Source organism: Brachyistius frenatus, unplaced genomic scaffold (genome assembly GCF_029030835.1).
Source record: "Brachyistius frenatus isolate BFR_SWC_R1_liver_20210118 unplaced genomic scaffold, ASM2903083v1 Contig_2, whole genome shotgun sequence".
In the NCBI taxonomy this organism is placed as follows: Eukaryota; Metazoa; Chordata; class Actinopteri; family Embiotocidae; genus Brachyistius; species Brachyistius frenatus.
In genome coordinates, this window is record NW_027210601.1 from 7,610,566 (window position 1) to 7,629,523 (window position 18,958).

Consider the following 18,958-nt stretch of genomic DNA (forward strand, 5'->3'; position numbering starts at 1 on the left):
TCGTACCCTAAAACAGGCCGTGGACTAACTAAACTGATAAAACGAGCGACCCATGCAGCGTGTATGTGAGGGACGTTTATGACCGGTGACACGTGTGTGAGTTTAAGTCACACGGCATCCAGTAAATGTGAAGTGATGTGACGTAACATTCAGGCCGTGCTCAATGTGGTGAGAAAAAAAAAAAAAAATCAATAATAACAAACATAGCTTGACAATGAAACACAAACAGTTCAAATAAAAGAAACATGTTGAGGATGCCGTGCAACCCTAGACATGCTTTAAAAATCTATGTTTGGTGCCGATTGTCCACACGTGTTGATTCAGATCTTATTGTGCAGCCTCTTTAGATATTGTCCTCATTTCATGCAGGGCCTCTGCTGCACGTGAATCAGATCACCAGGGATGATTTCATTCAATTTAATTGGGAATCGAGAAAAGGGACTTAAGGGGCTTAGGGAAGCGATGAGTGGAAAAACTGGGGCAAACCACTGGATGGATGATGGGCAGCTTATACCTGAGGCCTCTGTAGGGAAGCAAAAAGAATAACATCTGAACATCTATTGGATTGATTTATTTCATCATAGCGTGCCGAGTGAGTGACGCTTTTCAGTTTTTCAGGCACAACATTGAGTGCATTCAAATCATTCTTTTATAGCTGATAACATTTGGTCAGATCTGCACCAAATGACCGTGAATGCACAGTCAAACTCATTTCAGGCCTTTAATATTTCAGAAAATATCTAAATTGGACGTTTTAAAGTTGCTACTAACATATCTCCTGTGTGAATTTATGTCATTGGAATCTACATTTCCCGCAGCGCATCTCAATATGACTTTTTTTTTTTTTTTTAAATCTGGAAAAGTAAAAGCTCAACGTCATCACTGACATCAACAGGGTTGTTTTCAATATTTTGTGCAAAATGATACTTCTTTCACAGGCTGAGCAGTTCTAAACATGTCCAGCAGGCTGATGCACATCTCATTTGTTTGAATAAAGATGGGGATATTTTGTTGGCATTCATTTGCTGAAACGACGTAAACACATTGCTTTCTAAAAAAAAAAATGACCCCGACACCCCGAATGTCACGTGATCAATGTGTGCTGTAGCGCACAGCTACTCCAACTGTGGACCCTGAAGGCATATTTGAAAGGCTTGTGATCGTTCCTCAAGGTCTTCATCAATGGTCTTCATCAATGTTGTTTGCTCAGTTGTGAAGACGTTGAAACTTTCCATTATTTTGTGAAGTAGTGCTGCTTCTCATCGCTCCGGTGTGACTATGGAGCATTACAAGGTCTTAAACAGTGTTCACCCACCTTCTAAACCGGCCTGCTGCCGTTGAGCGTTACTGATCCGAGTGCTGCCACCGAGGGGTCCCAAAAAAGGCCGAAGTCAGCCTCATCCCGATGTCCATCCGCAGTTCCACATGACGGGATTAATCTACTTTCTCCACCTGCGCTTCCACACTGCCCTTCAGCAAGGCGCTCGACCCCCAAACAGCTGCAGCCCAGCAGATTTGTGGCTGACCTCTGACCTCTGTGGAAATCCAGAGCTGCGTAAAAGCGCCGCCACCTCCAGGGTGATTTAATCTCCTCATTCATCCCCCCCCCCCCTCCTCTACGCGACAGTCACGTAAGCTGGTCCGTAGCTCTGCGGTCGTCTTTCAACCCACACGTGGTGTGAACTCGCAGGCAACAAGTGTCCAGCGTAGACTCGTGTTACTCAGCTGCTGCAGCGGATCCAACAGTCTTGAGAACCGGTGCAGCACGTAAGCAGAGCACTTCTGACATCTTCGTCTTAAAAGTCTCCAGAACTGTGAAGGAAAAAAGGATCTCGAGGAGATGGAACTGCTGGTATTCTTTCAGAAACATCTTCAGGTAGTTTAATCGGACACTCAACTAACATGATCGCTTTTTAAAAACTGATCGAGAAGCAAAAGATTTGGGAGGTTTAACTTGTAAAATTTGACTGTGGGTGTTTTTTTTAATTATTATTTGACGTCAGCTAAAACATACAGCAGTGTTTATGGACTTTTTTTTATTATTTTTTTTTAACTTTTTCTTTAAAAGCAAATGATGAGTTGTTGTTTTTTTTGTTCCGGCAAAAAAAAAAAAAAAAAGTGAACCACTTTGTTCTTGGTTGACTGGACCGAATACGTGCGACAGAACCATTCATCACCAACCAGTGAAGCCTTTAATGCCTCTGAAAGGAGTGTCCTTACTCGATTATAGTCAACAAGCAGCAGTTGATACAACCGCCAATCATCCCCAAAGCTTATGTAAGCGAGAAAAAAATAAATAAAAAACATTCCCAAAGATCAGCAGTTGCATAATTTTGACATCACGGCGGTGATAAGCGGTCACATCCTGATGGATCACGCAGAAAGTGCTAATCCTGTTGTCATGGCTTGTTACACAAGCCTCTGAAGAAACATCGGCTGTAAATGTAGTTTTCCGAGCCATTTCCGTTCGGATTTGTTTTCGTGCTGTACATATCTCGACAGAAACTAAACTTGCACATGTTAACGCGGCAACGTGAGAAAAATATTATAAAGGACATGGGGTCCTCTCTTTTGGACACTTGCAGGATTCCCACGCTTGTCTGGACAGGCCAGCTCCATAGATGAGAAATGAAACCACAGCAGCATTTTTCTGTTGACACCGACTTTATTTATAACAACGAGGTGGGGGAACAGCTCTACTGAGGCTGCTGCTGCTGATCCGGCATGCTCCTGATGATGTCAGAATCACCTGGGGAGGAAAAGACGAGCACAGTCAGTGGATTCAAAGGGCTACGGCCTCATATTCGCCGCAAAGACGTACAACCGCGTCGCCTGCGCGGTCACATTTTAAATGCGCTCGACAAGTAAATAAACAATGTCGACATTAGGAGGGCAAATGACCCCAAAGGGGCATTCGTGAACTGAACGGAGAGCGCCGCAAGTTCAACGAAACGCTCCGACGAGCTCTCATCCAGCGAACCACCAGTCCTGAACTGGACCGCTTCGGTGAGCACGTCCAACAGACGCAGAAATTCACACAAAAGGAAACCAAATACAATCAAACAGTTTGCAGGCATTTCTGTCGAGCTCTGTAGAAGATCAACTCTTTATCTCTTTACTATAAAAAGGACATTGACTGTGTGAGGTTACGCTATAGTTAACTGTTCAGAACGGGTCAATACTTTCTGCACTTTGGCAAAACAAGAAAGAAAAGTGCATTCAATATAATTCAATATTTAAAAAAAAAAAAAACATACACACCACAGAATTCATTTTACACGTTTCTTATATTAATAGCTCTCCTTACACCGCTGGATCATTATTTTAGGTGTTTAATGTCATCATCTTAGTACTACATAACTAATATACTTCTCGTTGAGCAGGTTCAAGGGACAGAAATACATGTTGCCATCATGAATCAGTGAAGCGAAATCGTTGTGTCTGAAAACTTTGCTGATCTGTGACTTGAAGGAGTTCATTTCTGTCGAGGCATAAATTTTGCTACCAGGCAGAAACATCCCGTTAAATATTTAATCCCACAGCATCGAGACAACTGAATTACCCTCTGAAGAGCAATGAAATAGTCTTAATGTTTGTAGCATTCGATCGCCTGCACCAGACGGGGTACAAAACCAGGGCAGGTACTCACCAGGGTCAATGATGGCCAGTGTGCACACCCTGTAGTATTTACCGCAGGCTGTGCCAAGCTCAATGTTGTTTCCACTGTAGTGGTGGACACCAGTCTTGGCCAGCATAGCATAGTACTCGATCTCAGATTTCCTGGACAGAAAGAGAGAGGAAGGCAAAAGTTTAGTCAAAGCAACAGGCGCTAAGCAAATACAGTGAACCCTGGCTATAACACGGTTCACCTTTCACGGTCTCGCTGCTTCACGGATTTGCATCGTGCATTGTGTTCTGCATTCTGATTGGCTAAACAGTCTCTCCGCTTCTTCTCTACCTGTTTGTCAATAACGTTGCAGTTTAATATGTACACGTACGCAAAACAGCTTGCCAAATTAAAAATAATCGATGGTGGCATGTCGGTTTATAAGAATCTTTTTGCCCAGAAGAAAAAAGAGCGACAACAACTACCGATAACTATGTTCTTCTTTCGAAAAACCACACCTGCACCGCCGGCTTTAGAAGAAAGAACCGCTGCAGAGCGGAGTCAGGATGCAGCGGCTCAGTCAGAAGAGCAGTGAAATACACGAGTCACTATTTGTCCGACTGTACTTTGTATTTGTTTTCATAATCATTTTTCATTTCCTCCCGTTCTAATCCAATGACTCGGGTCGCAGTGGGGCGGTGCCGATCTCAGCAATTTGAAGCCTTCAGTTCGTATTGATGATTAAAATTATTATTTTACAGTACAGTAGTTATTTGTAAAAAAAAAAAAACATTTATACAGTACTTTTATTTGTTAAACAAATGCTTGGGCCTGTAAAAAGGTTTTGTTCTTTGGTTTCAATGTATTATGGAGTATTTCATTGTATAATAATTGTAAAAAAAATAAAGGTTACTACTTCACGGATTTCACCTATCACGGTTTCTATTTGGAACGTAACCCCCGCGATAAACGAGGGTTCACTGTACAGTAAAAAAGAAAAGGGCCAGACTTTAATGTGTCAACAAGTTGTTCTTTTTTTCCCCTCGACGCTCCAACACCCGAGTCTACCGACTAAAAGACACTTCCGTCGCTGTATTTAACAATTGGTGTTGATGCTGGAAATTCCACTGATCACTGCGTAACCAGACAATCTTGCACACCTAACTGTGGTTCAAAATGCAGTGAGCTTAAACATTTTGGGGGGGAAAAAAGCAGGCAAGTTTTGAGTTTCTGAATCATGACATGCACGTTGCACAATGCGAAAGCCAGTTAAATATACGGAGTACAGTCAAAGCGGGAGGCGTGCACCTGGTTGGTTCACTTGTGCATAATCTTGGGCTTTTTATTAATTGGTAGGTCACTTTTCAGTCAAATTATGAACTTGTACAAAAAGTGTGTGTTCCGACACTTGAATACAATGGTTGATCCAAAATTTTTTTTTTAAAAAAAGATGCCGAGAGGGCACGGAGCAGCTATAACCTTTGTGTGCAAGTATTGCAGTTACGTCACTTGCTCAGCATCAGCAGTGGAGTTGCAAATATTTTTGTGACCACTGGTACATGGGCATTAGGGATTTCTCGGTGGACTTTAGCAGAGGGCGCGCATGCGCATTAAAATATGGTGTCAAACTCAGGAAATTGGCAGCACAGACCCTCAAAACACACGAAAAAGTCTCACGGCGATGAGCTGGGCCCAGATGTTTTGAGTGACATTCAAGGTATATATATAACAGGGGGAGACTGAAGACAACAGGTCAGGTCAGGGGCCGCAACCAGCTGGATTTTCTTTTGACATTTGAATTCTTGACACTCCCATAGTAAAACAACAATAATTACACGCGAAACCTCATCATCCTCATGTACCTCAGGGCAGGGCAGTTGTTGGCCAGGATAACCAGCTTGGCTTTTCCCTGACGGATCATCTTTTGTGACTGCTTGTAGCCCAGGACGTATTTCCCACTCTTCATCACCAGCTGGAGACGAGAGTTGATGGACTCCATGGACTTTTTCTGAACGAACAAGAGACATCGTACTCAAAAGTCAGCGAGGCCCACGCGCACCACGTAAAACCTTGAATTACAGCGGAAAATATAAACACCACGAGGTCAGCACGTTCACTTAGTTTATGTCTCTTTGTGAGAAATGTTATGTTTCGAGTCAAATGAATAGGCTCAATCGGAGATGTTTAAGCTCTCGGGGCCCTGAAACGCGTCTCCACGTGAAGCAGCGGAAAGACGCGTGTGCTCCGGGCCCGTGCCACTCACCGTTTTCTTTGCGGCCACCATGTTTGCGGTTTAGTCCAGAGACCGGCCAACCTGCGGGCAAAGGGAGAGGACTGTCAAACGAAGACAAAAACGTGGAAAATATTTAGAAAATGACGGATTTTTTATCGAGAAACTCGGAGCTCGTCTTACTGTGAGTTTAGTCCAATATGGCCTCGGAGAGAAAGAAAGTCCCGTCGTACACTGCGGCGGCATCAGGCGGGCGAATCTGCGCACACGAGTTCTGCGCAGCAGAGTGGACGCCGATGGTTTATCTCTCTTTTTTTTCAAAAAAAACATATTCAGTAACAAAACCCTCATATGTTTGAAACGTAGTTTAATTATACACGAAATTAAAGCTAATTTGATCGTTTCAAATATTTAATTGCATGTAAATTTGAAGTGCTTTAAATTAAAGAGGTATTTAACAGAAGCCAATGGTAGCCATACAATAAAATAAAATTACTTTTTAAGGTACTGCATTCAAAAACATACTCAAGTAAAGGGATAGATAAGGCCGTATTCAGGGACTATTTCATTACCTATTACAACAGTATTTATACATAAACGTGTTGGAATAATTTGATGGTGATTCGGTTGAAATCATGTTTACATCTTTGCATAATGTTGGGTGGTGGGTAGTAATTGTAATTGTAGAGTAATTGTTATTTTTACTTAATTTCTTTGACAAATGTCAGTAATTTGACTTTGGGCAAATTTAATTTTGGTTCAGTTCTACTGGAGACTAGTGTTAACGCTGCTGTTTGCTCAAGGGCAGATCGGCAGCAGATAGCTATTTGTTGGTTTGGCGTTAACGTCGCGCAATTGGTTCATTTTCACCGCCCCAAAAGGTGGCCGCTGCACACCGGCTGAATAATGTATTTTTGTCCCTGCGCCAGCCTCATGGAAACAGCCTAAGTTACAGCACACAACAAAAGCCCACATTTCACCAGCGTCTCCAACTGTTTCTTCCAACCACAACACCATCTCCTGAATACGTTTATTGGAACAAGTATGCGCAATTACGCACGGGACTAGAGGAATCCAAAAGGCGGGCTGTCTTTTTGTTTCTCCCCTAGGGGCTTACCTTCTCTCCATTTACAGGGACGGTATATATGAACGACGTCGTCAGTGCAGCCAAAGTCTGTCCTCACCTCTTAACTCATCCAGTCCTCTATGTGCACAGGGCAGGATGGGATGCTCCACCAGTTCCCAAACTTCAGCAGTAGATACGACTCGACCTGGTGCGAAGCCCGAAGAGAGCAACGGAGCCAGTACTACCGGTGAGGCAACCAAACCTCGACACTATAGTAGGCTATATTATATGATAAGCATGAGATCTGGGCTCTAAGTGCGGCTTGGTGACATTCATTGGAAGTTAAGTGGTCGAACAGAATATTACATGAATCAGTTGCTCAAAATGATGCTGTCAAAGTGCTATGTTGTCATAAGTTCATTGGAAATGAAGCTATCCAGTCCAAAAATATTGTACAATCCTGTAGTTTCATTTGCATGTGAAAAGTAATTATATTTGCTGTGTATTTACTTCGAAATCTTGGTAATTTCTCGACTGAAATCAAATGTATTAATCAAAATACTTTTAATAATGATTTTTATTTCAATGTTTGCTATATATAGCTGCATAGCATGCTGTTGGAAATGGTGTCATGTTGAAAGTTCACTACTGTCTCCATATAGAGTGGCGTCATCCATTTATTATACCGTAGTGCACCTTGTTCTGCTAAGGACAACAAGGTCCAAATGCAAATCGCTACCTATTTAGACTGTGTGTCTGGGTACAGTATCTAGTGTCTTTATTTTTAATGAGTCACAGCTCACAGTGACAGGATGAGAAAGTTTATTGTCATTATTTAACAGTGGTTTCTGGCTCTGGATACCCCGAGAGAGACAGTAGACATGAAAGCAGATTTGGTGACAGTCTACGGTTTCAATAGGAAAAGGAGAAGCCACTTTGGACACTCCTTTGTTGTAGTGGGTCAGAAACGGCCCGGCTGGGGTGCAAAGTAGCACACGTTTCAAGGTAAAACACCAACACTGGATCCCGTATTTTCATTTTCCTTCGTAAAGAAAAAGTGTGGGCTTCTAAATTCCACTCAAATGTACTTTTGACCAAATCTGTGTTGTATTTTAACACAGAAAATGTGACTTTGTAGTGCTACCAGCTTTGGCATTCTTTGACACACTTTGATCTTTTTATTTTCACAGAATAAGTCGGTAAAAAGTTAGTAAAAGATTCACCAAGTGGGACCCCCTCTGAGCTAGTGTCTCCCGCTATCCTTGCAGGCCTATCAGTGCCATTCAATTTTGGTTGAAATGGTTAGACTTAGAGTGATAGGGAGCTGAAAACTGCTGCTGACCCCACTAAAGTGTGGATATATTAATTTTGACCTCTGAGGTCCTTTGAGAGGTGACAAGTAAAGACATATTTGCTCAAATAGTATCGCAGTTTTGTTTTTAACTGATGATGCTGCGGCTGCAGACTTTCTCTTAGCTGAATGACATTCAGCAGCGATGTGTTCATGTTATCGACGTCTGAGAGATCAGATGGAAATCCGTCAGGATGTCCTAGAATTTTTGCATTCAGCTCATTTACTTCAGTGGATGCCACTTGTTACACCCAAGACAGAAGAAGGATGCTATATACACACCCAAAGTCGACTCATTTAAAAGACACATCAATTTAAATCAGTCATTTGTTTACTCGCTGCAAGTTAAGAACACTGAAAGTTCAGAGTCAAAACTTATGATCCATGCAAATAACTACAATGCAAATCCTTCGGAAAAAAAAGTCTGCCAGGAAGTTATACGCAATATCACTAAACACGCAACAACCTGCCCTGTCTGAGGCTGTTAGAGTTTATTAACAACCATCTACAAAACATTAACTCTTGTTTCCACTGACGTGTGAGCGGAGATCTCTTTGTGCTATTATTTTACTTTATACCCAAAATCATTGGAAGGTAGCGGCATATATTTTTACTGATATTTCCAGGGGGAACGATTGATTAAATCCATGTCTGATTTCCAGGAATTCGTGCGGATTCTTTTTGCTCTGCTACATTTGGATTAAAGTGAAGGCTTTGCATAGTCCAGTGGTCAGAGACTGGATTTCAATCCAAGTGTTTCACTTTAGTCTCATCCTCAAATTCTGAAAATCGAAATATTCATTTTTTTTTCATTTTGTTAAAAATACGATTGTGTTTTTACCAAAGATAGTTGTCCAAAGAAATGCATTCTGACAATCACAGTATAATAAATAGAAACCGTCTGTCAGTGTGGCATTCCACCGCTAACATTTTAGTAATGCAGACTGGTTGTAGATTAACTCTCCCCTCTGGTTTTGGATTGAGTTGATTATGTAACCATAATGTCACACACAAAGTAAACAAAACAAAACAACAACAAAAAACAGAGAGCACAGTGCCCAAACTCTCTATTTCAATAATGAAAGTATTTGTTTTCGGACACTAACCGGGCAGGGTCTGTGTGCGTTTGTTTGTGTAGGCCTACAGTCACCAAAAAACGACCATGAGCAAAAGTGCTGTTACCGTCCTGTGTAGTTGTAGATTGAAACACTGGTAGGCTGAAATGGTAGACTTAAACTTTTCAGATTTATTTAAATATACCTATAAACCAAAGAATTCTGAATAATCAAATTAGGTGCACATTTACCATATGAAACCCTTGTGAAATTAGATAAGACTAAAAGATTAGTAAAATACAGTAAATCAGAAAAGATAATGAAGACACTATTGGACCTTGAAGTAAATTGTTTATTTATTGTCCATAAACTGCTTGAGTGTTGTTTCAATATTGTGCTCTGCCGATGCTTGTGTTCCCCACAGGGGCGGCCAACGAGACTGGCAAAGTAGCTGAGGACAGTGAAACTATTCCGGACCAGACACCTGCCGAGGGCTCCGCTGCTAAGCCTGAAGATGAACCTACTGCAGCTGCCACATCTGCTGATAGCACCTCTGCAAATCCACCAGCAGGAGAGGAGTCTCAGCCTGCAGCAGCCAACCCATCTGCAGAGGCAGCAGCTGCACCCAGACACGGCTGACCCGCAGCTGCACCCGAAGAAACGGCTGCACCCGCAGACACAGCTGCACCCGAAGAAACAGCTGCACCCGCAGAAACAGCTGCACCTGAGGAGGCACCAGCACCTGAGGAGGCACCAGCACCTGAGGAGGCACCAGCAGCAGCAGCAGACAGCACTACTGAGACAGCAGCAAACTCCTCAGAGGCTGGAGCTGCAGCTCCAGAGACAGGTAGGTCAGAGTTCAAAACAGCATAGAGACTTCATTACATTGGTACATATTTTTAGGACTCTCCAATATTTTGCTAGAACGTGAGCTTTCGACAAAGATACTCAAATTTGGAGTCAATTATAATTCATTCACTGGGGTTTGGAGATTTTTCTCTGAAACTCGTCACCACGATAGTCACAAATTCCATGTGTCCCAACGGGGGAAGGGGAATTTATAAAGGAGAAAATCTACAATGTTGTCATTGAGCATCAATAACCTGAGCCTCAAGAACATGGGATGCCACACCAACCAGGTACACAATGTCTCTTCCGCCTTTCCCTTGATACTCCCCAGTCCCTCTACAATAACAGTAACCAACTGGTATCCAACAACACTCAGGCATGACTTTGGCTTTTAATGAACACACCGGGGTGGCCATAGGAATGTGTTACCATTATTCACACCTCTAATTTTTTTAGTCAGTATTAAAAGATGTCTCCATATTGCACTTGTGTTCAGTTTACTTCATCAGGCTGTAAGGGTTAATGAACTATTTAATTTATTTATTTCATTTGATTCTCATTTGTGGTCACAAAGGAGGCTTTTCGTTCATGTTTGATTGATTTTGAGCATCGCCTAAAAGTTAATCTCTGATATGTACTTCCTCATGGCAGCATGTACATGAAAGGTACATGAAGTGTGGGTTTGTACAGTCATGCATGAATAGCCTGTTGATTAATAACTATTGTTAGATGAGGCTGTAGCTCTTGCACAATTTAACTTTATAGTTTTGTTTTTAGTCACAGAAGAAGCTTTCGGTATCTTAGGAGCTGTCACTTAGGATTTGTTACCTGCTGGCCCAGGATCAGCTGGGGCAGCAAGTTTAAACGTTTTAAATGTTAGTGAATGCAAATGGTCTGACAACATTTGATGTTATCAAGAAGATACTTGTAAAGTTTTAATTTACATTTTTGTTGTATTCTCTGGAGAAACAGTGCTCCCAGCGCTGTGGTTTCAGGGGAATATGCAAAATTCCAGTTTAGTGAGAGCAGCACAACAATCTCTGCTCTAATTCCAAGAGAGCAAGTCAGAGCGACCGCAGGTCAGCGCTGTAATAATCTCTTTAAATGATTATGTGTACGTGGAAGTGCTCCACAGGGAGCTGCATGACATTACATCCGCTGATATCAGTTCATTTCGGGCTTCATGACTCAAATGACAAGCAGCCAATAGGTGCACGAGGGCAGCTCTAATGCAGAGTATCTGCCACTGTAATACAGGCCATTAAATAAAAGTGGACAAGGTACCAAGGCTTAAATGTGAGATGTTATTTCTCCGTCATCATGGTGTGCACATACCGTCAATGAGGCTGGAAGCTGTGAGACTCTGTACATCTTCTGCCTGGATGCTTGAACTTTCGAACTTAACTGTAGGGATTTATTTCTGTAGATGTCCTGCTTGCTTCTTTACTTTTATACACCCTTGTTTCAAAACTCATCAGAAGTTTATTTTTTTGAGATGTTTCTGCTATTCACTCCCTCTATGAAGAGTGTATATGAGGTGATGTTGCTTCTGAGACAAGCTGATTGTAAAATCAACCGATCATTGGCAATTAACTTCAGGAATATTGTTTTAAATTCCATCCAGTGATCCAGTGTATAAAGAGAAAGCAGACAGAGAAGTAGAGGCTGTTTCTAACTCATTATATGACAACCTTACTCTAATTAGCTTTAAACAACATTACACTAAATTTATCTAAAGAAATACATACATGAAAATGTTTTTCACCTAATTTAGTAACAAAACAGTCCGAGATCTTTGAGACCTGTGTCTTAACTTGATCTTGACCCCCTTTGGTCTCCACCTTGACTCATCCTCAGTTCAAACTTGACCACAGGTCTGTTTTGATACTGTGTTGTTTTTTTTGTTGCCAAAACTTTGTTGTCAACGTGGTCTCATTAAGGTGCAATCCGAGTCAACAGAGAAACTAGAGCAAGCCAACACGTATAGGGCTTCCACTGGCGACAGGCGATGTCAGGCCGGCTGAGCCACCCTGCCTCCATTTCACAGCCAATGAGAGAGAGAGAGAGAGGATAGAGTGTCACAGACAGAGCAGCTCATCCACTGTCAGTGGTTGATTTTAGGATTGGCTCGTTGCAAGTAATCTGCCATCACGAAGCTCCGAGGGGAAACTGGAAATGAAACGAACGACCGCGTGCTGTTTCACGCGTCGTTATTGAGGTTTCACACCTTGACGTTAAATGGTGCTACAGGCTGAATAATGAACAGTTCTGCTGTTTTGCAAACTCAATCCAATTCTGCAAGATGTATTCTTAAAGGGTCAGTTCACCCACATTACAAGTGAAGTGAATGAAAAAAAAAAATATATATATATATATATAGCAAATGCCTTTAAACAAGATGTGTGGAACCATGCTTTGAGGCGCTGTTGTAGTTAGACACTGGTTTTAAACACTAATGCTAACTGCGTAATAGTTATTGTGTTCAACGTCTTAACATGCTAACATTTTCTAATTAGACCTTAACACAAAGTTTTACAAATGTTAAGTCATAAACCAAAACATTGGACAAATTAAAAACGTTACCGTGCTAGTTAAACTAGAACTACCACCTCATTATTGAACGCCTCTGCAACATTCAACGAAGGAGCGCGGAGAGCGCAGTAACCCCCCTTTTGGGCCACCAGGTGAACTCAACTTAAATGTGACTGTTTGTCGTTTTACATGCACCATTGTCATTGTCCGTGTTTCTAAAAGGAAACCCAGAGGCCACAGCGACTGAGTCAGAGCCCAAAACAGAGGAGGCACCAGGTGAGCAGGGCTGCAGTTTTCTCTTTATCACGTGAGCCACAAAACAAAATCTTCCTGACACGTCTTCCTTCTTTGTGTCTCCAGCGCCCAGTGAGTGAAGTGCAACAATGAACGACTGCGCAGATGAGTTCGTTGCAAGTGTCCCACTTTGTGTGTGTGTGCATGAGTGAAAGTGTGTGTGTGTCTGTGTGTGAAAGACATCACCTTGTTGCCAAGATGCAGACCCTGTGGTAACCACTTTCAGTCAGGGTCCTCAGTCACCACTGTGCCTTTTTTTTCCCCTTCTTGATGGTGTATGGCTTGTTTTTAACTTGCATTCTGTACATAGACTTCTAGTGGGAGTGTTTATTTTCATAGGCTGCAATTATTTGGGAGAAGTTTAGATCAGCAGGAATGTATTATCTGTATAGAAATTTATATTAGCACCATATGTCTTTAATCTAACTTGAACCCGAGTCCGCTCCGAACTCGTATGCAAAAAGAAAAACATAATTCTATGAAAACCAAAGCCAAAGTTTATCTGATTTATGAAACTATTTTCTTTTTGAGTAGGTGGCTTTCATTTTTATGACCATGTTTGTAATGAAGCTGCTCCTCTAAAGGTGCATTGAGTGCTATCCAGCTGATTTAAAAAAAAAAATAAAATAAAAAAAAAAGTTTCAGATGAGCATGTATGAGATAAGAGCTTTTTTTTGTTGTTGTTGTTGTTGTTTCTGATGTGTCATCATTTCTTTCTGGGAAGAAAACCCGAAATCTGTAATAAGCTAAGAACTGTCAAAAAAATAAAAAAGGCTACCTTGAAAATGTATGTCCTTTCTTTGATAACTTAAGTCACCACTCAGATATTTGACTGCATTTTTTTTATTAATGAGAGCTGCTCTTATAAAAACATCTGTCAGTTTATCAGGAACAAAACAGAAGATGGGATACCAAACTGGAAACACCACTAAAGCATAGTCCGACTGCATCCTTACATTTTATTTCACGTACAGTTTGTCAGGTGTGAATTTACTATTAGCCACAAACCATTAAGTGCTGCTCTGTTGTGAAGAGTAAACATAAAAGTTTCCAGCAGTAGAGTGCTAAAACACTTCAGCAGTGCAGTCAACCAGCCACACGGAAGGTCAACAACATCCGAATCTGGACTCTGTTGTGTCATTTAAACATACAGTAAGGCTTCGACGACAGCTAGAAGAACAATTGACATTTGGTTTGGCTACAGCTTGTTTGTGATGGGGCCGCCTAGTCATGAGTCAGAGAGAGGACCGAGAACAGCCACCGCCTCGATTTCCACCAGGCCACCCTGAAGAAAAAAAAAAGGAGGAGGACATGAGGACAGCTTTTTATTGTTGTTGTTGTTGTTGTTGTTTCTGATGTGTCATGATTTTTCTCTGGGAAGAAAACCTGAAATCTGTAATAAGCTAAGAACTGTCAAAAAATTTTTTTAAACGCAAGCATGTTGTTATTTGTCCCCTAAAGTGAGGCTGGTCCCCACAGAGTGATATTTCGTGTCGGTAGGACAACAACATTTATTAAACCCAGCGGTGAAAACAGCTCCAAGTGCCAGATGGAAAATGCTTTTCGTGGATAAATGAGCATGCACCTGGAGACTGTGATTTTACACCACCCCCATGTGTATTGATGTGCACACTATAGAGTAAAGTAGATGCACTGTAGAGTACTGTAGTTCTAACACTGTGTAATAGTCTTGTTTGTACTCACTCTGGGGAGAGCAGCAACTTGATAGGCTGCTCTGGCAGGGAAATTACTGCTGAAAACTGGAAAGGAAAGATTTTCATTATATTTGCATCAGAAGCACACTGAAAAACTATCAATCGAATGAATCTCTGAATGGATCATTTTAACTTCTAATAATAGATATCAAAATGGTGTATAAACTGTAACTAGAGGCTTTATTGGTAATAGGACACTGACCACAGCAGAGTTTTAGTTGCCAGATTTAGAAAAAAAATTATAATTCTGGAGTATAACAACAGTTGAGGATGGATAAACAGATCTTTAAACAACATGAAAAGCCGAAGCTTATTGCTCATCAAAATAATTAAACTAGCAGATTACCACTTACAGACCTCCATTATTATGCCTTATTAGAAAGTGAGGTAATGCTCAGGAAGAGATATAGTACAACACGTAGATCTGCTTTTAAAAGACATTGTGTGGCGTTATTAGATGTAAATATACTTTCAAATGCTGAATAGTGGAGGTTAAAGTACAGTTGAACTATTTTATGGTACTGTTACAACAAAACGTTTTCTTCTTTCCCATGCTGTCAAAACTTTGGCCATTAGCTGGAATTTACTTTAATGTGCGAGTCCAACTAGCAGCCAAGAAGTCAAAAGCCGTATGACAGTGACCACATGTCCTTCCTCTCACTGTATCGGGGTCAGGGAAAGTTTCCTGCCTGTGGTTCAGGCTTGAGTAGTGTCGGGAGTAAGGTGGATCTCAGGTTTGTACCCGAGTCAATGGCCTTCACAGCAATGCTTGCTGGGAGAGGTTGGGTTACACCCGTGTGTGCCTGCACAGCAGTGTCCATTTACAACTCAGTGGACGCTGCAGCTTCCATTACACCTGACTGTTGTGATCCGGGAGGAAATGCCTGGACTGAGCGAAGAGGCTGCATTCACACAGCAGAGGAAGAGCTGAGTGAGCCCGTCTGTCAGCAGCCATTTCCTGAGAGATGTCAGTGAAATAGGAGGCACCGCATCTCTTCATGACCACAAAGGTACGGAGCCCGGAGTGTGCCACTGGAAAATCTACAAACTGTTAAAAGTGCTTTGTTAAAAGCCATTAACAGATTTAGCGTTGGATTTCATGTCAAATTTAGGTGGCACACAGTTTATACACGCACATTAAATCAGGAAACAAACATATTGAAAAACGGAATCCGACATATTACATCATAAAGCTACACTGAAAGCCAAGTAATCCCTTAAGAGAGAAATTTGTTTTGCTTTTAATTCCTCCCTCCACATAACACAGGCAGACATTAATAAGTGCCCTGGTTGTGGATATTTTAGCACGCTGCTCACTTGATAATCCAACCTTTTCAATCACAGCTCCACTTCCACAGTAAACACTTTGTGGACAATTATTTTAGGTGTTTTTTTTTCAGGGGAAATGTCCTCATTCTGACCACAACAATGATGCTCATATAAAGTGGTTAATGTTTGGTATAGGGAACATGTCTGGCCACTGCTATGAGAGCAGCACTGATCGTCTTGGTTCAGAGCTGCCCCCCTGTGGCAGTTTGTATGAATTAAGGAGAACTCAAAGATACCCCTCAAGGTTGTCTGTGGCAAGTTTACTCACTGTATCCAAAATTAAAACCAAACAAGATGAAGTGGCTTTAAGTGTTTCTGTTCCCCACCAGTGGAACAAACTTCCTGAATACTTGAGGTCTGCTAAAACCGTCAGCTCATTTAAATCAGGATTTAAAACTTGTTTGCTTGCTGAGGCTTTCCAGCTAATAAAAAAATGAAACCGCAATTCCAAATGTGTTGTACTTCCGTTATGCCTCTATGAAGCACTTTGAATTGCCCTGTGTATGGATGGTACTGTGTAATAAACCTGCTCTTCTCAAACAGAAGTAATTTGTGCATTTTTTTAGGGACTACTTTCCGAAGCGGATTATTACTCATTTGTGTACCCTAGTAATGCACACGGCAATAGTTGTTGGTGGGGGTCGGGTTAATGCTCATTTTGCGGTTTTCATGGGCTCCGAAGGCAAAAATACTGAATATCACCAAGTTTATCCTTTACTGAGCATTGAAATGACCAATAAAGTATTGTCCTACATGTCTTGTAGACCTCGTTGACACCGTTGAAGTCATTTATATCCGCGAGCAGCACAGTCGTCTTCACCACTGTAATGAAAGAGTTTACTTGGTGTTAATGGTTAACATTAATATTCAAAATATGTGAAAGATGTAGGAAGAGGGTGAGTTACTGAGCAGCCCGATCGTAGGGGGATCTCACCGTTGCTGTAGTTGCAACCAGCAGCTTTGAGAATCTCTCCCATATTGACCAGAGCCTGAGGGACAAGAGAGAAAAAGAGCAATGACACAGAGGGGATCAATATTCAATCTCAGCTTTTACATTTCTATTTTGCAGATACTTTTAGCTTTAATAGCCAATCAGAAAAAGCCTGGGAAACATCCTGTTGTTTACCGTCAGTGTGTTAATTTACTCTTTGTTGTAAATATCTTTTAGTTTTAATTTTATTTCTTGTGTTTTATGGCTGGAATTAGTCACAGTCAATTTCAATTTTCTCCAGCTGCACAACAATATTATGATATATCAATCATCCATGATGCAAGGACATTTGAATGGTTCTTGACACTTTAAAAGCCCAAATTAATAGCCACTTGTGTTCTTATAATCTCAACAAACAATGTTTCTTAATATCTTTAACCCCATTAGGGGGTAGTAGAACTGCTCTGTACACCCAGTTTACTGCACCATAAAATGTTTTTTTTTTTTTTTTTTTTTTTGGTGGAAACCGTGCACGGCACACGTCTGTACCTTTTACTGACACAACATGTCAGTTACTTCTTGGGAAATATGCAATAGAAGAGGCCAACAGGTAGATGTCAGATGGTGTCAGCACGTGTTGCAGTGTGATCAGTCGTCATTGTGTCTCTCCGAGTCTCACCTGTTTGGCCTGAGCCTGCACGCCTCCGTCTACCAGCTGACCGGAGGCCACGTCCATCCCCAGCTGACCAGAGATGTACATGGTTCTGTCCACAACCACCGCCTGGCTGAGGACGACACACAAACAGACACACTACTTAGACCTGAAACATAAATATTGTTAAAAAAAAAAAAAGTGTCATACAAAATACAAGACTTTAAAAGGCAGTTTCAATATCTAAATACAAATAATTGCTCATCGCGTTTCGAGAAGAGAATCCCTTATATGATGTGGTTTAAACCAGGATACTTTCACACCGTTTCCATACAAGCACAGTTCACGATAGTGCACTGCTCTGTGCTGTATATATTCATGTATTAATAAAGATTTGAAACATACAACAGGTAGTTTATCTGATCCTACAAAAATCTGAAACTGACATCATCATTCTGATTTTATTTAATAATCTAAAACCAACCACTGAAGAGGTTTAATCCCCCCCCCCCTAAATGCTAAACAGCTGAGTCAATTCTGTCTAACCTAACTCCACCCACTGGAAGTCAATTGGCCAGACCAGGAACACCCCTCAGTTCATGCAACTACACACCCTGAATTAAACAACAACCTTTTTTAACCTTTTTTTTTTAACCTTTGTGTCAGGTTATTTCAGGATTTATAATAACTTCGGTGATGTTTTATCAATTTATTTGAACACAAAACAATGCCTTTACCGACTTTTTGTAGATCCGGTTAATTGTAGTCCAAACTCTACATTTCACAGGACATCAATCCTTACCTGTATATCCCCTGTCTGACAGGGGCTTTTGGCGTGTAAGGTATTTGTCGACGAATAGTCGCCATTTCCAGCTTCCTGCCTGCTTGTCTGCTCCGCTCTGCTAAATGTTAATCTTTGGTACTTGTTTTTATGAGGTCAGGTCATGCAGGTGAGTTCATTGAACAGTAAGACCCGCCCCTGAACAAATGTCAGGCTGTCCTCGCGATTCATTCAAACATTTTGGCTTCTGCAGACCACGTGTGGTCGCTACAATAAGTTGCATGAGTAAAGTTGTCTCACCTGTATGGACGTGTGGTCGCTACAATAAGTTGCATGAGTAAAGTTGTCTCACCTGTATGGACGTGTGGTCGCTACAATAAGTTGCATGAGTAAAGTTGTCTCACCTGTATGGACCGATGGCAGCCGGGGCGGACGTGGTGTTAACGACCCTTCTGTTGAGCACAGACATGTTGTTCGGATTGTTTTTTGTTGTTGTTGTTGTTGTTTTTTTTTTTATCTTTCTGCACTGCGGTGACGCTGTGAAAGAATGAAAGAGGAGGTTGTGC

At 41.5% G+C, this 18,958-nt stretch overlaps 2 protein-coding genes across 3 annotated transcripts; both read right to left on the minus strand.

The window, feature by feature from the left end:
• Positions 1–2,645: 2,645 nt before the first annotated feature.
• On the minus strand, positions 2,646–6,097 carry rpl30 (ribosomal protein L30). The gene is made up of 5 exons (XM_069696849.1): positions 6,021–6,097; positions 5,871–5,921; positions 5,470–5,615; positions 3,650–3,780; positions 2,646–2,749 (listed from the first exon to the last, which is right to left on the minus strand). Exons 2-5 carry the CDS (start codon positions 5,889–5,891, stop codon positions 2,697–2,699), a joined length of 351 nt encoding a protein of 116 aa, XP_069552950.1. The 5' UTR covers positions 5,892–5,921; positions 6,021–6,097; the 3' UTR covers positions 2,646–2,696.
• A 7,832-nt stretch (positions 6,098–13,929) lies between these two features.
• Positions 13,930–18,952, minus strand: LOC138619989 (2-iminobutanoate/2-iminopropanoate deaminase-like). 2 transcript variants are annotated; one of them, XM_069696869.1, is made up of 6 exons: positions 18,797–18,952; positions 17,639–17,744; positions 16,963–17,017; positions 16,782–16,850; positions 14,689–14,744; positions 13,930–14,269 (listed from the first exon to the last, which is right to left on the minus strand). In XM_069696869.1, the coding sequence occupies exons 1-6, from the start codon at positions 18,859–18,861 to the stop codon at positions 14,213–14,215; spliced, it is 408 nt and encodes a 135-aa protein (XP_069552970.1). In that variant the 5' UTR covers positions 18,862–18,952; the 3' UTR covers positions 13,930–14,212. The 2 variants fall into 2 exon arrangements, with proteins under 2 accessions (XP_069552970.1, XP_069552961.1); XM_069696860.1 differs by lacking the exon at positions 18,797–18,952 and adding an exon at positions 18,414–18,519.
• Positions 18,953–18,958: the final 6 nt, after the last annotated feature.